Source organism: Onychomys torridus, chromosome 19 (genome assembly GCF_903995425.1).
Source record: "Onychomys torridus chromosome 19, mOncTor1.1, whole genome shotgun sequence".
Taxonomy (NCBI): Eukaryota; Metazoa; Chordata; class Mammalia; order Rodentia; family Cricetidae; genus Onychomys; species Onychomys torridus.
The window spans coordinates 54,819,322-54,838,139 of NC_050461.1; the positions used below are offsets into that span (position 1 = coordinate 54,819,322).

Here is an 18,818-nt window from a genome sequence, read left to right on the forward strand (position 1 = left end):
TGGACACGTTAGAATAGACAGAAAGGTGGCTTGTCAATCACTGCCTCTGCCTGATTCCTGGGGAGGCAAAACCGTGTCCATTTTTCCTACCAGTAGTAGGAAAGTCACTGGTTTTATATTTTCCTTTTGAGTTTCATCTGACTTCAGGACTGGGACGTAGAATATATTCCTAGCCCGTACCAGGCCCAGGCTTCAGTCCCCAACACCATGAAGTTTGTCAGTAACAATGACATCTAATTTTAAATGTCATGCAGTTTTTAGATTTTAGTTTTATCTTAAATTGCATCTGCATTAGTCTCGCATTAGCCCATTTAGAAGGAGAAGAGAAGTCTCCTCTAGGGGAGAAGCCAGGGAAATTGTGCCCATCCCTGGCCTGGGTTGGTTTTAAGTAATGGAGCATCGTTGCATGTGTGGAGTCTCAGAGATCACCATCCAGAACCTTCACAGACATCTGCGTGCAGAATCTTCACATGGGGGTGGTAGAAAGAGTTCCTTGTTACTGGCGAGCTGCCAAATAGGCCTCAGTGGTTCACTGGGTCCCGATGGAGGCAGTCATTTGTTCAGTAGATGTTACGTAATGTTCACACTGGGGTTTACAGAAGCATGATTTTGCTGGAGAAACGGTTGACTGTGTAATATAACTTTGCTAACTTTCATGAAGGGGACATATTTGGTAATAGTGGCTTGATTTTTCACCCTGTGAGTGAATTTGTCTTGGTCTCTGGCCAAGTGATTGCCATTCCATTTACACTAAGTGGCCTGGCTTGGCGGTGTCCCGGTGTCCACTTTAACAAGGTCCCTCTGTTGCCCATTCGGCAGCTATCCATCGGAACAGCCCTCGTCCTGTGAAGGTGCCCCGATGCCACAGTGACCCTCCCAACCCACACCTCATCATCCCAACCCCAGAGGGATTCAGGTATGTGGCGCTCCTGCATCACGGACTTGTCTGCTCTGCATGCTCCTGCTCTGGATCAGCTGAGTGCTTGCTCTGGGACGCGGGGTTTTTCCTTCTGATCTGCCAGACGCTTCCTAGAGCATTCTCATGTTGTCTTGAGGACCCACTGCAGTGTCCTAGTTGCCAAAGAAAGACAGCCTGAGTCTTTCGAGATGACTTAGCTCTCTGCTTCCTTATAACCCCAGCTTCAGGGCGCTTTCTGGCTTTGGAGTAGTTCCTTTTCTGTCTTGGAAGAAGACCTTAGGGAAACAGATCTAAGCATGCAAAGCCTAGTGAACACGTGAGGGCAGTTCTCAGTGTCTCCTTAGGAGTGGAGAAAGCTGGAGTGGCCATTCACCATTGGCATTCGTGAGTGACGTAGTTGTGAATGAAGTTGACAGTGCGGAAGCACACCCATGTTCATGGTGGCGCTCATCCGTGCTCCCGTGGTGGTGAATGTCCTCCTCCTCTCACTTCTCTCCTTTGGCCAGCTAATTTCCTGTGGTGAGGTTCTCTAGGTATGGCCCGTGACGCTCGTTTCTTTTTTTTCTTTCCCCACACACAGACCAGAACTCTCAAGTAGCGATGTGCACTTTGTTTTTAAAGATTTTTTTCACTCCTACCCATGTGTTATGTGCCGTCCCACCCCCTTTCCTACCTGTGTTCCTGAAGCCTCTCTTCTCGTCTTAGCACTCGGAGCGTGCCTTCTGACGCTCGGAACCATGGCAACTCTGTTGCTGCCGCTGTTGCCGCCGCCGCCTCCGCCACCACTGCCCCTGGCCGCCCTGGCCCAGGTGGTGGTGACTCTGCCAAACCTGCCAACACTGCCCCTGAAACCAGGTAGTCCCACTACACCAGCCACGCGTGTCCCGCCCCGTGGCCCCCGTGCCCTTTTCAGGTTCTTCCGTGCTGAGCCACCGAGTGACAGCTGTGGGGTGGTGGGCGGGGTCCCCTCTGGGTTGTCACAGTCCCCAGACCCCGGAAGCAGGCAGCAGAAGTAAACCATTTCCTGAGGGTGACGCGTCTCCTCTGGAGCCAGCCCTAGACAGAAGGACCCCCGCCCTGCCAGGCTTCGTCCTAGTGCGCACCAGAGGACTCGAAGCCGGGCGCGCAGTTTTCCCTGGGTAGGAGCAAAGCCGTTCTGCCTTCAATTCACCCAGGGTCTGCGCAGAAAGGACATTCTTCCTGTAAGGAAGGGGGTGTCCCGGAGTAGTGGTCCTGGGGAGATTTAACCAGAACTGGAGAGTGCTGGACGGCGCCATGTGTAGTGCCTAGGATGAAGAAGCAGTATGGAAGCAGGAAGACAAGGCTTTGCACCTCCAAAGACTAAACGATGTTAGACTGACCTAACACCAGTCTAAAAGTCCTACAAACATTTCTAGTGTTGCTACCGATTAAAATAATTAATATTCCTAATGTTTAGTCATAAATGTTGATAGTCTTAAAAGTGAAATGTTTTACAACTTAATCCATTAACAATAAAATAAGTATTGAAGGCAGCTCCCCTTTACTGCTTGTTTTTAATTTTGGAGGATTTCATGGCATATACCCTCACTGCTTCCATCTCACCACGGGAGCTACCTAGACTTCCATTACAGTGATGTGTGCAGAATCCAGGGAAGCAGGGACTGTTAACTGCCTCGGTGCTGAGCTGCCGTTGGACACCTGCTGTGCCACAGCCAGCTTTCCCCGCACCCACCTTACACTGCTCTCAGCAGTTCTTGAGCATCTTCCTGTAGCATTGTGTAGGTCAGGGCCTTAGTTCAGATCCACTCGACTGCTCGTGGCTTTAGTAGCTGCATGGTTTGGAAGTTTTTTATTCCTCTTATTTTTTTAATGTGAAGTAACGAAGTTTGCTTTGAGATAATGTGTCTGTGGACATTGATGGAACAAGCACAGTCCCACAGAGGGATGTGGGAGCCCAAGCCTGCACTGCTCCTTTTGTGGTAATCCTAGGAATGTCGTGAGGCGCCTGCCCAGTTGGCACACTCCTGCTCAGTGTATACTTGAGAACCCAAGTTGTAGGACAGCATGGGCCTGCAAATGGGAGCCCCAGAAACACTTCTAGCAGCCCATAGTGTTCAGTGACATTTTAATTTTATTTTGTTGACCTTGGAAGTAGCTATTCTAGGCTTAAACTCTGTCATTATTTGTTTGAAAACAAAACTTTGTTCATTGCTAGCCTTGCCCGAGCCAGCTTCCAGTGATGCTTGAGAACTGCCTGTTCATTTTCGGCAGTACTCCAAGCTGGTTGTCACCCCACAGACTCGGCAAACTTTGTCACTCACCCCTCCCCCTGCCTCTCATTCACAAACACACCACTTCTGCAGAGACACTTCTTACCATTTACCTTCGCAAAGATCTCTGAAAGTCAGTGAATTGACTCATTTCACCTTCAGGGAAGCAAGGAGGTAGAGACACCAGCTGACCCCGTGGCCTCCCAGATAGGGCCTGCTTGGGAGTGCACCATGTGGCCTCCCTTTTGTCAGTGGCCTGGCCCTCAAGTGCCACGAGAGCTGATCCAAGGAGCCACAGGCAGCAGCAGTGCAGCCCACAGCAGATGTACACAGACCGGCCCACGCTGAGGCTGTGGCCAGTATCCGTGCTGCCCGGGCCCTGCCCAGAGGCACCGCACTTCTGGACACTTGCCATGCACAGCAGCAACTTCTTCAGCAGCAGATCCCATTTTCACGTGGTCTTGGGTTCTGTGGACTCCAGCTTAACACTTCCTGATTTAATCAGAGCCTTGCCCTGTGAGCTCATTCTTCCTGTGAGCATCTCACCTGGTTGTAGGAAAGCAGCTGACTAACCTCTCTAACACGTTGGTCTCTTGCTCTCCAGCCGCTTGCCGCTGCTTGAGAAATCGTTAGGCGCTCCTTTCTTACTGCTAGACGTTTGCAGTCTTTTCACCCATGTAATGACCTCAGTGCTCTTGTTATAGTTAGTTTAAATAGGATTGGTTGGCAGCCTTAACTACCACTGGATGTGCTTAATACCCCTCTCTCCATGCTAGGCTTAAACTCTGGGGCTTTCCATTCACTGCTCTTTAAATAGACGAGCTTTATTCATGTGTCTGTTGTTAACGTAGAATGAACACATTTGGGGGCTAAGACCCTACAGTCAGTCCCTGGGGAGACCCCGTCTCAATGGCTGCTCTGTTTATTTGGGTGATAGATTTTGTGGGGCTTGCCTATGTGTTGTCCTCTGCCCGCTAGATGCCAGTTGCCCCTCCCAGTCAGCCGTCACAAGTGTCCATGGATACCGCCATGATCCCCCAGGCAGGACTGTCCGGTTGAGCATCGGGATTCTAGAAGAATCTCACAGACTTTTGCATTTTACGCTCCATTGACTTGATAGCTCAGTTGTTTTTGTTACTGTTGTTTGTTTTAATGTTAAAACAGGGGTTCCAGCGTCCCTGAAAACGATCGCTTGGCCTCCATAGCTGCGGAGCTGCAGTTCAGGTCTCTGAGTCGGCACTCGAGCCCCACGGAGGAGCGAGATGGTGAGTGTCACAGGGTCAGTGCGGTTTCCACCAGCACCCCTGTTTTATCTTAGTCCACCAGTTGGGGTGGCCTTGAACAGCACGTGTGGGGAACCAGCAAGCCTCAGGAGAGGCTCGGCCCTGCCCACCTTGGCCTTTCAGTACTGCTTTGCATTGTAAGTCTTCTTCGTTTGTGTTTTCCAAACGATACCCCTCTTGACGGTTTAATCCTCCAGTACTCTTCCTCACTTTAGAGATACTCAAATGTTACCTGTTTGTTGTAATACGGTGGCAGTCCCCCCAAACTGCCTCTCAGACAGGGTCCCCAGAACGTTGTCTTCATGTGTTCTGTTGTCTGTTGCTTATGGAAGGTTCAAAGCAGCAACAGTTTCTTCATTAAGTGCCATTTTCTAGAAGCGAGTGGAGACATCAGACTCACTAGGAATGAGTCGGCAGTAGGAGCAGATTGGCAGTGATTGTTTCCATTCAGCAGAGTGCAGTTTCTCCATAAATCTTAGTTTGTATGAACCCCTCTCCTACAGAGCCAGCGTATCCCCGAAGTGACCCGAGTGGATCAACACGGAGAAGCTGGGAACTCCGCACACTCATCAGCCAGACCAAAGGTATGAGAGAAGAGCCGCTGTTGATGGGTGCTGTTCAGGCTCTGAGTCGTTGGGTCTCCCCGTTAGCATCTGTGATCCACTGGTCCCTCTGACCGTGTAGTCGCTGCTCTGGCCTTTCTGGACACTTTGTTTTTCACAGTAAATTCCAAGAGCCTTTGGGCATGCTCGTCCTTTATGTAGCACAGCCCCTGGATGTTGTACGCGTGAGTGTAAGCATTCTTCTTCAGGCTGAGAAACGGGGAAGGAACAGTGGCTGGTGCGATTACCGTGAGGAAACTGCTCTGCCCGCTGCATTAGGGGAGAAGTGGGGGCTTGGTTCGAATTCCAGGACAGTGACTGAGGCGCACGGAGGCATTAGGTGAACATGGGGTTTCAGATTGGGGCAGTGGCAAGAAACGGCTTTGGCACAACAGCCATCAGGCCCTGTGCAGATTCATGTGTTCTGAGGGAGAAGAGACTCAGGGTCTGAGCCCAGACACTGGGAACAGTCTCTGCCTCAGCCCACCCACAAACGGTGGTTCCCCTGGACACGGTGGTGGCCGTGACTGCCCTGCTTTTGAAAAGAAGTACTTGGTGGTCAGATAAAATGGGGAATCATGAGGACTATGGCATTCTCTGAAAAGCTGCAATTCCCAGTGACATACTAAAGTCCAAGTCTTCTAGAGAGAGGCTGGTTGGTGTTTAAGAAATCTTTCCACAGTGGGGTCTACAGCTTCATGGTTGTGAAAAACGTCTAGGCGAACCTGGTGTGTAGTATATTTGGGTAAAAGAAACAATTAGATTTCCAGTTTTTTTTTTTTTTTTTTTAATGTAGTAGAAAAGAAGAGAACAAAATAAACTAATTAAAACATAAATGTTTGGGAATGCCACTTTTCAAATTAACCTTATAGCCATCCAGATCTTCAAAGATCCCTTTGTCTGCTGGATAGAGCTGAAGCTCTCCATCACTATTCAGTCTCAGTTACAACTGATAGCTGGAAAATCTTGAGTGTTATTAGCTCTGGTGTCCATCAGCAGAGGATATGATAGAAAATATAACACATGTGTGTGTGCATGCGTACACACATAGCATGGAATAACATGCATTGGCTAAGAAGGAAAGTGTGTCATGTGAAGAAAATGGATGGCGTTAGAGATCATGTGTGCTGTTTTCTTTGTGTCCTCTTGGAAACCAGCTTTCCCACATCCTGGTACTGATGAGCTCACGTCTCTCCACAGACTCCGCCTCTAAGCAGGGGCCCATAGAAGCTATCCAGAAGTCAGTCCGGCTGTTTGAAGAGAGGAGGTATCGAGAAATGAGGAGAAAGAATATCATTGGTCAAGTTTGCGATACCCCTAAATCCTATGACAACATCATGCACGTCGGGTTGAGGAAGGTGACGTTTAAGTGGCAGAGAGGAAACAAAATCGGTAAGGAAGCCGAGGGTTGCCCCGCTGGAAGCAGCTCTCTTCCTAGTGTTCTGTAGATAATTCTCTTTGATGTTTCGTTTCTAAATTGTGTTTAGAGAACGATATAAAATGAAAATTGAGAAAAGACTTTTAGGTAGTTCAGTAAATTGACTAGTTTTGCTCCAGAATTCCATAGGTTTCCATTTGAGAATTACTGAAATTTTGCCTCTTGTTTGCCTGTGTTCTTTTATTCTCACAAGAGTATTTGAAAAGAGTCTAGATATAAATCAGGACAGGACAGTCTCTTTTTTTTTAGCCCCCCTAAAATATTGCCCTGTCAATTGATTTCTAGGTGGAATTAATAACTCAGACTCTTGACCCACTTAAATGCATTTATCTCTCAAACTTTTAAGTCTGAGAGGCAAACACAGTTGTAAGAATTTGGTGGAGCCCAGGAAACTAGATGTGTACCATGTAGAACCACACAGTCAAATAATTTGTAAAATGTCTTCACTGTAGCTCTTGATCTCCTTCAGTAATTGGTTCCGTGGTTTAGTGTCCCAGAGCAGTGTGGGAAGATCGCCCTCACACCTGAGGCCCTGTGGCGGTGTGGCCAGAGGGTCTTGACATGCTGCTGGCCACTCCTTTCTGCCCCAGTCCCAGCCCAGGCCTCTAGAGGAGAACAAGGGCTCGAAGGATCTGGAAGAGCCGGCCGCTAACTTACTTTCGTAGCTGTCCTGTGGTTTCCCAGAGCTCGTCTCTGTCACAGTGACATTTTCAGGAGGCTGTGTGCAGTGACATGTTTGCCCAGGACTTTGGGTACCAGGGAACACTGAGACTGCTTTGGTCTTACGTGGCCAACTAGAGTGAGCCATGACGGAAGCTCTGTCCATGCGTCCAAAGTTAGAGATTGCTGTAAGCTGCATTGCCAACTGCCTGTAGTGACTGGAAGAGTGGTCTGTTCGTGTTGTTGGCAGGAGAGGGACAGTACGGGAAAGTGTATACCTGCATCAGCGTCGACACAGGGGAGCTGATGGCCATGAAGGAGGTGAGTCATGGTTCCTTGGGCCTTTGTGTCAGATAACCTGGCTGATTTAGGTTCAGGAAAGCCACTGTGTTTATGGCCCCTGTGCATAAAGCTGGCCCCAGGATCTTGAGTCATGAGTTCCTTGGCCTAGGTCCGGAGTTTTAGCATTTGACATTTGGGACCAGGTGGCAGCCACCCTGAGATAACTTAGCGGAAGATTGCTGGCTCTAGGCAGGACTTCCAGAGAGTGGGGTCTCAAGTAATTGAAATGCAGAGCGGGTAGGCTTGCCCTGTGGAGGCAGCTTGGGAACCTTGAGGAAGACTTAGGGGTGGAGCCCCCTCTAGCACCCCGTGGGTGCTTGTGAAGAAGACAGTAAGCTTTAGAATTGAGGACAGGCAAGAGCAGGGGAAGCTGAGGGATGGCTACTAGAGGGCTACAAACTGTGGGACTAGGGGTGCCTGGGGTGGGGTGGGGGTAGGGGTGGGGGGCGTTGGTGACGGGCTGAGCTGCAGAGCCGTCAGTCACCTCCAAACTTCGGTGGTTTGTTCCTTGCTCCAAATTGACCAAATACATCATCATCCCCTTGTGTTTTCACGTTTACAAATTTCAGTTGCTATCATCATTACATATAGTTATGGTTTATAAAATGTACTGAGTGTGTAGATGATGTGAAGTGATTGCATCACACGTGTTCATCACTTTGCTCTTTGCAACTTGAGGCGAGCACAGGTGCCGCCTGGTCTCGCTCTTGTGGAGTCTGACAGAGTCGGGTCAGATCCCTGTATGTAGTGGGGCTCCCAGGCTAACTATAAGTCAGCAGGTATTCAAAAGACCAAGTCACAGACATGCTGGCCCTGCAGGCTAGGAACTGACATGTTGGGAGACAGCTTCCCACCCTCAGTGTTCACGAAGTATCCACAGTGATCATAGTTTTCTTTCTCCAGATTCGATTTCAGCCTAATGACCATAAAACTATCAAGGAAACCGCGGACGAACTGAAGATATTTGAAGGCATCAAGCACCCCAACCTAGTTCGGTACTTTGGCGTGGAGCTTCACAGAGTAAGCAGCAGGCTGCAGTCACACTGTGGGGGGCAGTGGGCCGCAGCATGGTGCCGTTCCACAGCACGGCCCTTCTCATTGCAGAGCACAGTGACTTTGCCTGATGGTCAGGAAACCTCCATGGCTACGTCACTTCTGCCTCCTCTTCCTGAAATTAAGTTGCAGACTGTGTCATTAGCCTGATGTCGTGAGCACTTACGGCCGCTGTGCTAATTGTCACAACTGCTAGACACTCTTCTCTCTGTTTAATAAGCCTGCATGGGATAGGAAAAGCCTGAGACCTAAGATTACCCGTGTTGAGTGATGAGACAGAGGAGGAGGACAGCTTGCAGGGTGCCGGTGAGGAGCCAGAGCTGCCGGGGGTTGATCATCATATGTTTTCAATAACGGATTTGTGATTGACAGGGATGTTTCAGTACTTGATAATACCTGTAGGCACGGCTGTCACTCCCTGTCGAAGGTTGTAGGCAGATAGTCTCAGGATGAACAATCCCAGACAGGAGGCAGGCAGCCCCCTGCAGGGGAGTCAGGCACAGCTGTACCACTCCCTCAGCACTCAGGGTGGAGTCTACACCCCACCAGGAGGAACAGGGATTCTTCAGAGCGGGCCCTGGGGTTCCCAGTGTTCATGTAAGGAAATTTACAGTGTTAGGCCTTGTTCTGTCCCCTCCCCAGGAAGAGATGTACATCTTCATGGAGTACTGTGACGAGGGCACGTTAGAAGAAGTGTCGAGGCTAGGGCTTCAGGAGCATGTCATCAGGCTGTATTCCAAGCAGATCACAGTTGCCATCAACGTCCTCCACGAGCATGGCATCGTTCACCGAGACATCAAAGGTACACCTCACCTGGCTTCCACAGGCGGTCTCCTGGGGGCCAGCCCATAGTAGGTTCAGCAGTGGTTGCTCCCAGGCCCGCCTGTTACTTCTTCTGGTGGATGGAGGCACCTTTGCTTTAAGTACTTCTCCAGTGGGCCTTGTGCTAAGAAATGGCAGCAAGCCCAGGTCTCCATGCATGAGTAGAAAGCCCTCACTGTCACCTGTGCAGCAACTTTAGAGACGTCGGTTTCCTGGAACTGAAGTGTGCTGCTGCTTCAGGTGTAGTTTAGTCTGCTTGGTGCACACTTGTGACAAAGCTCCCTTGCCTAACCCATGTCAAGGTCTTTGTACACTCGTGTCCAAATGCATGTTTTTTTTGGTTTTTTTGAGATAGGGTTTCTCTGTGTAACCCTGGCTGTCCTGGAACTCAATGTGTAGACCAGGCTGGCCTCGAACTCACAGAGATCTGAGATCTGCCTCCTGAGTGCTGGCATGAAAGGCGTGCGCCACCACCGCCCCGCCTGAATATGTGTTGTAAGTACATGAAATGAGTGTGAATCCAAACTGCCTGTGAAACTGTGCATACAGCTGTGGCTTTGGAAGTGAAAAAAAGTTGTCTACGCCATGCTTTTCTGTCTCAGGAGAGCAGCTCCCATTTCAGACTCTCACACTGTAAGTGTCTGAGCCACACCATGACTCTGACCTTTCTGAGGACTCTGAGAGATATTAGAGCAGGACACTGCTATCACTCCTGATTGGCTCAGAGTCCCATCCTGTCCTGTACTCTGAGGTTAGCCCAAACACAGTTACTCAAGAAAGACCTGTCTTCTGGTCAAGGACTAGACTCCATTTCTGGGAAGTCTTGGTTACACTGGAAGCTGCTTTGGCCTGGGCCTGAGGATTGTTCATGTCCTGCTGGGTGTCCCACCCTGAATCCCCCAGCCTGCGCCACCCTGAATCCCCCAGCCTGCACCAACCTAATGGCTGCCTTGTCTGTCTGCCACATGGCTTTGCTGGGTCAGTCTGGGTATTTGCTTAGCTGTCATAGCCCATAACCAGTTATCCTGCCTCCCACACCACACTCCATTTCTGTACATCCTCACGGCAGAATCTCTGAGCCCTAAAATCAGTTTTGCTCATGGGTGCCCTCATCAAATGCTTTATAATTGAGCATGGCTAAGAACAGAGAACAGTTTCAAAATGGCCACTGTGCAGTTGGTTGTTAAGACCACCTCTGGGAGGCTCTAGCTGTTACAACAGATAGAGTGTCAGGGGCTCACTGCATAGCCGAGTGTCCAGCATGGTAGGGTGATACTTTGTAAAGTGTATTATATGACTTAATTACAGCAGTACTGTCTTGCCTGTAGTGATCTAGGCTATCCTGAGATAGGAGCAGTAACCCCAGGGCAGTAACCCCAGGTTCCAGTGGGAATTGATACAGTTGTGTGTTGCTTGTAGGAATGTTGGAATGGAAAGTATACAGTACTGTTTTTCAGTTACTGTTAAAATGGGCTCAAAAGGGCCTTAGTGTGTGTCTCTTAAAGTCCTCAGTGTGTTTATGCATCCTTCCTGTTAGAGAAACTGCCCACAGCAAACAGTCCCAAAGTTCAATGACGGCCACACACATCTGGATTTTGTGTTACATTTCTCTCTAAGTATGTCCGAGTTTTTAATAAGTTATGTGTCTCAGTTCAGAATGTGTCTGCTTTGATGTCAGTTTGTGTGGATCTTCAATAGTTTGCAGTTGTGGTCCATAAATCTTCCTGTGGTTGCACATGGTAAATGAAATTTCAAAACTCCATGTTACTTAGTTTGTGAGTGAAGTTTTTTAGCAGTTTGGATAACAATGGAAACATCGCGAAGAGCCCACATTTGTGTCTCAGCAACTGATTGTTTCTGTTTAGGTGCCAATATCTTCCTTACGTCGTCTGGACTCATCAAACTGGGAGATTTTGGATGCTCAGTAAAGCTTAAAAACAACACGCAGACCATGCCTGGAGAGGTGAACAGCACCTTGGGGACAGCAGGTAAGGACTAGCCCAGCTGGCCGCTGAGCTCTGACTAGAGGAAGGCCTCTTCCTCTCTCAGGACACCTGCTGGTTTAAGTAACTACAGCTACATGGTAACCACTTGCGTTATTGATTGGTTTGGTGTCAGGTTAAGTTTCCTGCTTTCAGTGAGAATACAATGTATTGGAAATGTTGACATTCAGAGTTGCTTTTGAAAAGAGATTTTGTCCCTAAGATGTCAATCAAGTTGACTTGGGAGTGTAAGTTATCAGCATTTCAACACCTGCCTGTAACTGGGGGAAGGACATTGCTGAGGATTAATGGACTGCTTGGTGCTGTTAACACGTCCTGCTGTGCTGTTAACCCTTGCTATCTCCATGTTTGACTGTAAAGCTTACATGGCACCTGAAGTTATTACCCGGGCAAAAGGAGAAGGCCATGGACGTGCAGCAGACATCTGGAGTCTGGGGTGTGTCGTCATAGAGATGGTGACTGGCAAGGTAAGCATGCTGTGCACATGGAGGGTGACTCCTCGTAGTTGGAGCGCAAAACTGAGGTTGTCTCATAAGTGCTGCGGACACCTTCCTCCTCTAGCTCGTTAGAGATTAATGAGGCCAATCAAAAGGCACTGTGAGATTCAGGGAAGTGACAGACTGAGAAATACCTGTCTGTAAGGCACATGTCATAGAGAGCTCTTAGGGAACGGGTAAGTTTCAGCTTTGAAGTAAAGCATAAACCCACGCGTGGATAGCCACCCGATGTTTGACAACAGTGCCGACAACAGAGAGGAGACAGTCGGCGTGACTGATAACCGTGTTGGGGACAATGAAGCCAGGTCCTTATCTCTCCCTCTGCACAGCTCCAAGTGGATTCGATTCCTCCATGGAAGACCCGAAATTCTGAAAGTGTTCAGAGTTGACAGAGTTGGGGCACTAGACAGGGTCTGGACATAGGTAAGGACTATCTGTTTAGGACTTAGGCATTCAGCAAGTAACAGATGGAGCCTCATGAGATCAAAGTATTTCTATGCAGGTTCTGGGGAGACAGTGAAGTTGGAAAGATGCCTTTCTCACAAGCATCAGATTGCTAGCATGCATGTAAAAAAGCTGACCACAGAAGCACATGTCAGTAACCCCAACACCTGCAAAGGCAGAGACAGAGGGATGTCTGGAGCTCATTGGCCAGCAGCGTAATCAGACTGATGAGCCCCCATCAGTGAGAGCCTGGCACAGAAAGGAACGGGGAAAGCAGTTCAGGAAGACGCTTGATGTCAGCCTCGGACCTCCATGCACATTGATCTTGTGTATGTGAACTTGCAAACATCCGTACACACACCCACGTGAATATGTATGTACACACAAGAGCTTCTGAACTGCAGCGGGAACAGTTAGCAGAGTTAAGAAGCAGCATATAGAACTGGACAACAGTCTACCAGCTCCATATCTGATGAGGGAAACACGGAAATAGACAAAGAAAACTAAACAGTAAGCAAACAGACCAACCAAAAAAGGGGTGAGGAACTGAACAGAGCTCTCAGAAATGAGAAAGAAGTGATCAACATCCTTAGCCATCAAGGAAATGTAGGTTAAAGCTACTCCGAGGCTCCAGTCAGAATGGCTGTCCAGAAACAAAAGGTAACAAATGCAGGTGAGGATGTGAGGAAAGAGAGCCAGTATAGCCACTGAGGAGACCCATGTAGAGGCTTCTCAGAAAGCTAGACTGTTGTAAGAGCCAGCTCTGCCAGTCCCAGGAAATGCCCAAAGGATGGCATGTCCTGCTGCAGAGACCCTTGCCCATCTGACTGCTTTCTTCAGTGTCAACAAATGGAATCAGCTTAGGTAACCCCGAACAGATAAGTAGGATAATGAAAATGTGAAATACTATTCAGCCATAGAGAGAAAGGAAATCATGCAGTTTGCAGGAAAGTGGATGGAACCAGAAAACACTGAGGCAGCATGGGCTCAGAATGATAAATATCACTTGTTCTTTCTCATATGCAAATCTTAGCTTCTAATTTTAATATATACATATTTATATTGGAGTGGCTGGGTGTAGATGCCAGGAAACTAGAAAGCATTCCCATGAGGATGCCAATGAGACTTTAAGGATAAGCAGTATAGAGAAGGCAGGGAACAAATCTAATAGGAGAGTGGAAAAGAAATGCTGGGCTGGGGGTGAGAGAGGGAGATGGTGGGGGTATGCAGTTGCAAAAGGACACATGACGTCCAAAGCTTGCACATACACAAAACCTGCGCATGAATGCTAACGGCAGCTTAACTGGATGCCCAAACCTGCAGCAGCCGAGGTGCCTGCAGTAGATAATGGCTTAGCAAACACCACTTCCCCAGTGGTCTGCCGGCCAAACATCCATGCAGGTGACTATTACTCACACAAAGAAATGGGCTCTGGGTCCTCGGAGAGACGGGAAGCATTAAGTGGCAAAAGGTGCCATTGGACAAAGGCTGCTTATTGTGTGGGCTCTTCACTGTGAGAGGCAGACCTGTAGGACAGTAAAAAGGCTCCGTGATTGCAGGCTTGCTGTACACACCGCTGTAATCACAGCACTTGGGAGGCTGAGGTAGATGGGTCATGAGTTTGAGGCCAGCCTGGGCTCCACGGCAAGACCCTACTTCAGAACAGACCAAAGTTCATGGTTGCAAGAGTAGGAAGCAAAGGGTAATAAAGAGAGGAAAGGATTCTTGGGGTGATGAAATTCTTCCTTAGTGCATCAGTGGCTTTCACGGTGGTGACAGAGACTTTCAACATTCGGCTTAGGGGAGACATCATACCAGCAGTCAGGGAGGAGGGGGTGGGAAGTGGAACCAGGCTATAAAACCTGGAGACCACCCCCCAACCCACTCGCATCCCACCCCCTGTGGCCTACTTCCTCCATGAATGCTCCACCCACTAAAGATTCCACAATCTTCCAAGACAGCGCCAAGTGTTCAAACATAGTTGCCATGGGGGCAGTTTACATTCAGACCACTGCAGGTAATGGCTTCTCATCACACTTTTAAACCCACAGAATGTACGAGACTGAATGTGAACCCTGATGGTAGATGCTCGTTGGCAACAGCATAGGCATTGATTCACCAGATGTAAAAAATTATGGGGAGACAAAGGCGAGTTAGGGTGTGTGGGGTCCTACCACTTTATGGTCATATCTCCTATTTGTTACCTTAAACTGCACTAAGAAAACAAGCAAGAAATAATGATCATCTCCATTGTCACCAGAACAGTACATTCAAAAGTGAAATGAATTTTTTTAGCATGTGAATAACATAAGGTTTATCATATTCACTCTGAGAGAGGTGTGAGAAAACATCCACTTCTGACAAAAATTCAAAATGGAAGATACTCTGGAGAACCACTTTTATACGGATGACACTTAAATGTACTTCACCCTGAAACCAAGGGTTTTGCTTCTGATGAAGACCCTGTCGACGAGTGACTGCCCAAATGTGTGATACATTTGATAGTAATTACACAGACGTGTGCGTAGCATGTGGCTGCTGTCTGCTGTCATTTATGCAGCACAAGACCTGAAGCCCAAGTCTTAGGAGACGGGGCTCTTTCCCAGCCTCCCTTGCAGCTGCTGAGGAGTGGGCAGTGAGAAGTTGGTGAGGATGAATGCTGCCCCTTCTCTCAAGCATTGGAGTGGAAGGATGGTCGTGACAGCATGTCAAGTCAGGTGGTCTGAAGAGTACATGTTAGCAAGACCTGAGGACTGACGTGTAAATTAGGGTGCATATAGACCTAGTTCAGTCCTCTGAATCTCCTTTTTCCTATAGTCACAATTAAATAAGGTTTGCGATGATGGGATTTTCATAATTCAACAAAGTGGTCAAGAACTGTTGAGTTTGACCATCTTTCAGTTGTGTGGTGGCAGCCTCTAGTTACACTAAACTAGTGGTACATCCCAGTGCAGCAGGCAAAGTGTAGCTGGCTGCCTGTGTTTAACACACAGTCTCACTGGAGCACAGGCGTGCATACCTGATGTGTGTGTGTGTGTGTGTGTGTGTGTGTGTGTGTGTGTGTGTGTGTTGACTAGCCGCCTGTGTGCAGTCTCACTGGAGCAGGGCCACATTTGTTCATGCGTGTCAACTGAATCTCTGACAGATACCGTGTGGCCTCTCGCTGCCCCCGACAGCTGCAGTCGTGAAGCACCTGAGGAGGGACTAAGCATCTGTCACTGTGAGCACGTCATGCTGAGCCTGGTTCTTTCCTGTCTTTACAGCGACCTTGGCATGAGTATGAACACAACTTTCAGATTATGTACAAAGTGGGAATGGGACACAAACCACCGATCCCTGAAAGGTTAAGCCCTGAAGGAAAGGACTTCCTCTCGCACTGCCTGGAAAGTGACCCAAAGATGAGATGGACAGCCAGCCAGCTCCTCGACCACGCTTTTGTCAAGGTTTGGCCAATTGCTGAAATTACCCTCTTCAAGGTTAAACACTTAAGTTCAGTTTTGCATCTGGCACAAGAAATTTGGAAACCTAATATAAAATACTTATGTCTAAAATAGACAGGAAGTAAATGTCCTGAAGTAGACAGGGACTAAATGTCTTAGTATGTCAGAGATTTGATCTCAGCTAGTAAATGTTCACTGAGGCCCCTCTACACGATCCGCTGGGACATTGGAAGCACACTTGAGGAGACGGTTGAGTGGATTTTAAAGAGATGAGCATAGTTCTTGCCCTTGAGATGTGTGGTCAGCCTGGATCTGGCATTGTGTTAAGAGCCGTGATGAAGGTGTGTGTGACTTGTAGGGACCCTGAAGATTTGGAACTGGAAACCTGGAGTCTCTGAGAGGGTGTGGCTATGCAGGAAGGGCCGACAAGGGGTCAGGCATGGAGAGGCTGAAGGGGGTAGAGCCACTGAGGAGCTCTGTGTGAGTGAGGTAGGAGGGAGCCCAGGATGTTGGAAGTGGTGGAGATGAGGCTGGGAAAGATGCAGGAGCAGCACAGAGGGGTCAGTTAACAAGCAGAATGCGGCCGACAGCCCTTCAGCCGGGGCTCTTGGAGGGAGCCGCATCGCAGGCTGAGAAGGGTTAGCAAAGCATGGCTCTCGCCATATGGAGGGGTTGGAATGGCCCTGGCTGGGGAGCAGGGCTGAGGTGTCTAGGGTGGCCCCACCCTCCGGCTTGTTGAGTCATGAAGATTGCCTCTACCACAGCAGAGCCAAAGGGCAGCAGGTTGAGGGGCAGTCTAGGCATTGACGGTCTCTTTGGTAAGGTCAGTTCAAAGTTTGTTGGAAACACTTGCTTGGGATTTAGGTGGGTGTTTGCTTGCTTGGGACTGGCAGTCAAGAGATTGCCACAGTACAGTGGACTGTAGCAGAGGTTGGGCACATGTGTTGCTGGGGACGTGTCAGGAGTGTGGTGACGGTGATGAGCACATACCACTAAGCGGCATAGCAGGGCCCTGCCCAGGAGTCCCTGATGGAAGGCCAGAGGGTGGAGCATAGGCTTCTGCACGTGGGCTGGCTGTATGAGGGACCGGTAGTGAAGGAACAAGTGTGCTTAGCTGTAAACTAGATGAACTGTGTTGTGTTGCCCTGGGATTATACATTTGAGGAGTGAAGCCTGAGAGCAGACATGCCATCTGTCTGTTTCCCGAGGCTTCCTCACAGGTCGGGGCTGGTGCAAGGGGACTGCTAGGTCTCGCCTGTGGGCCGGAGCCGAGCATAGGCACACGGGCACAGACATGACCATGCTTGCACCAGCAGTGGCTCAGCTTTCTCCTGCCCCCTCACAGGTTTGCACAGACGAAGAGTGACACTAACCAGTCCGTGGCCTAGTAGTGTGTGGACAGAGTCCCCGGTCACTACCGTATGTAATATTTACATGAAGACTGCCGAGCGCAGCGCAGCCTCCTCCACCTCCGAGACGGAAGCCCGCCCAGGTGACCGGCCTCGCTGCTGCTGCTCCCGTCGTCGGCTGGAACACGGGACCCTGGAGTGACAGTGCTGACGAGTTAAAGAACTGTGTGTTAAGTGCCATTACTACTGTACACGACCGTCGCCTCCGTTCCTCACGGGGCTGAGGGCCATGCATCAGTGTAGTGTCTTTGAGCTTCTGGGGTGCAAGAGAACATGTGGTGTTGTCAGGTGTCCAGGACCTCGTTTTAATCTCCCGTTTGTTGAGTGCTCAGACTGTGAAACCTCCTTGTTGACAAGCTGCAGGTTTGTTCTTCAAAGGCTCATGAGTGAAACTGAAGAAAAGGTTCTTTTTCAATAAATGGTTTATTTTAGGAAAGCTAAGTCAGCGTCTCTTATTGGCTCGCAGGTTAAGAGCTAGCAGCATGGGGCGGGGGTGTCTGTCACTTGCCAATGCGTTCCTCAGTAGAAACGGCCCAGGCAAGCTTACCCAGTGGGACACCAAGCCAGGTGTGTCCCACCTGCAGCCTGTGAGCTTGTGCGTCTCAAGGTGGCTCTGAGTGTGGCTCTGCATTTGCAGATGAGGCGTATCACCGTGTTTAAGACTGGACACACCGTGTTGAAGGTTGCCAGCTTGCCAACAAGCAAAGGGATGCTAATGATGGTGGTGGCCCTGCTTGGCTCTTAGAACAGTCAGCAGTCCATAGTGGAGGCTTGGACCTTGCCCCGTGCTGGAGCTCTGGTGTTGCTGGGTGTGTAGAAGCTGGGCCAGGGGACAGTGGGCCAGGGGACGGTGAGGCTATGGGACAGTGGGCCAGGGGACAGTGGGCCAGGGGACGGTGAGGCTATGGGACAGTAGGCCAGGGGACAGTGGGCCAGGGGACAGTGAGGCCAGGGGACCGTGGGCCAGGGGACAGTGGGCCAGGGGACAGTGGGCCAGGGGACCGTGGGCCAGGGGACAGTGGGCCAGGGGACAGTGGGCCAGGAGACAGTGGGCCAGGGGACCGTGGACCAGGAAGACAGTGGGCCAAGAGACAGTGGGCCAGGAGACAGTGGACCAGGAGACAGTGGGCCAGGAGACAGTGGGCCAGGAGACAGTGGACCAGGAGACAGTGGGCCAGGAGACAGTGGACCAGGAGACAGTGGGCCAGGAGACAGTGGGCCAGGAGACCGTGGGCCAGGGGACCGTGGGCCAGGGGGCTGTGCTGCATGATCTCTTGATAAGCAGACGTCTTTTTAGCCCAGAACCTGACTCTCGGCAGTCGGGACTCTGAACTAGCCAGGTTTTGTCGTCAATGGTATTTCTCTTTATTGTTTCTTTTTCATTTCTTGACCTTAAAGCTTCCCCAAGTCTCTCTAGATCCCAGACTTCCTCCCTACACATAGCAGCCAACCCCAGCTAGGTTCCCAAGTGTTTCTGGTCTCTTCCGCCAAGAGATGAATGCCCAGAGAATGCCGACTAGGATATACAGATGTTAGGATTTTCAAGTGTTCTTGTGTAGTCTTTTCGGTTATAATTTACATTATGTAAAGGGTTCGCTCCAGTCCTCTTTATCACAGTTGCAGAGCTGTCAAACTGTTTCACAGTCTAGTTCTA

General features: G+C 49.6%; 1 protein-coding gene across 1 annotated transcript in view; it reads left to right on the plus strand.

Annotated features, from left to right (window-relative positions):
• The window catches only part of Map3k4 (mitogen-activated protein kinase kinase kinase 4), a 63,040-nt gene extending 45,440 nt beyond the window's left edge, over positions 1 to 17,600 (plus strand). Inside the window, 12 exon segments of the mRNA XM_036168667.1 lie at positions 820 to 916; positions 1,625 to 1,774; positions 4,336 to 4,436; positions 4,958 to 5,038; positions 6,257 to 6,448; positions 7,405 to 7,475; positions 8,400 to 8,516; positions 9,192 to 9,351; positions 11,237 to 11,359; positions 11,735 to 11,841; positions 15,579 to 15,758; positions 17,101 to 17,600. Coding sequence (XP_036024560.1) covers positions 820 to 916; positions 1,625 to 1,774; positions 4,336 to 4,436; positions 4,958 to 5,038; positions 6,257 to 6,448; positions 7,405 to 7,475; positions 8,400 to 8,516; positions 9,192 to 9,351; positions 11,237 to 11,359; positions 11,735 to 11,841; positions 15,579 to 15,758; positions 17,101 to 17,121 — 1,400 coding nt within the window. The 3' untranslated portion in view covers positions 17,122 to 17,600.
• The last annotated feature ends 1,218 nt before the right edge of the window (positions 17,601 to 18,818 follow it).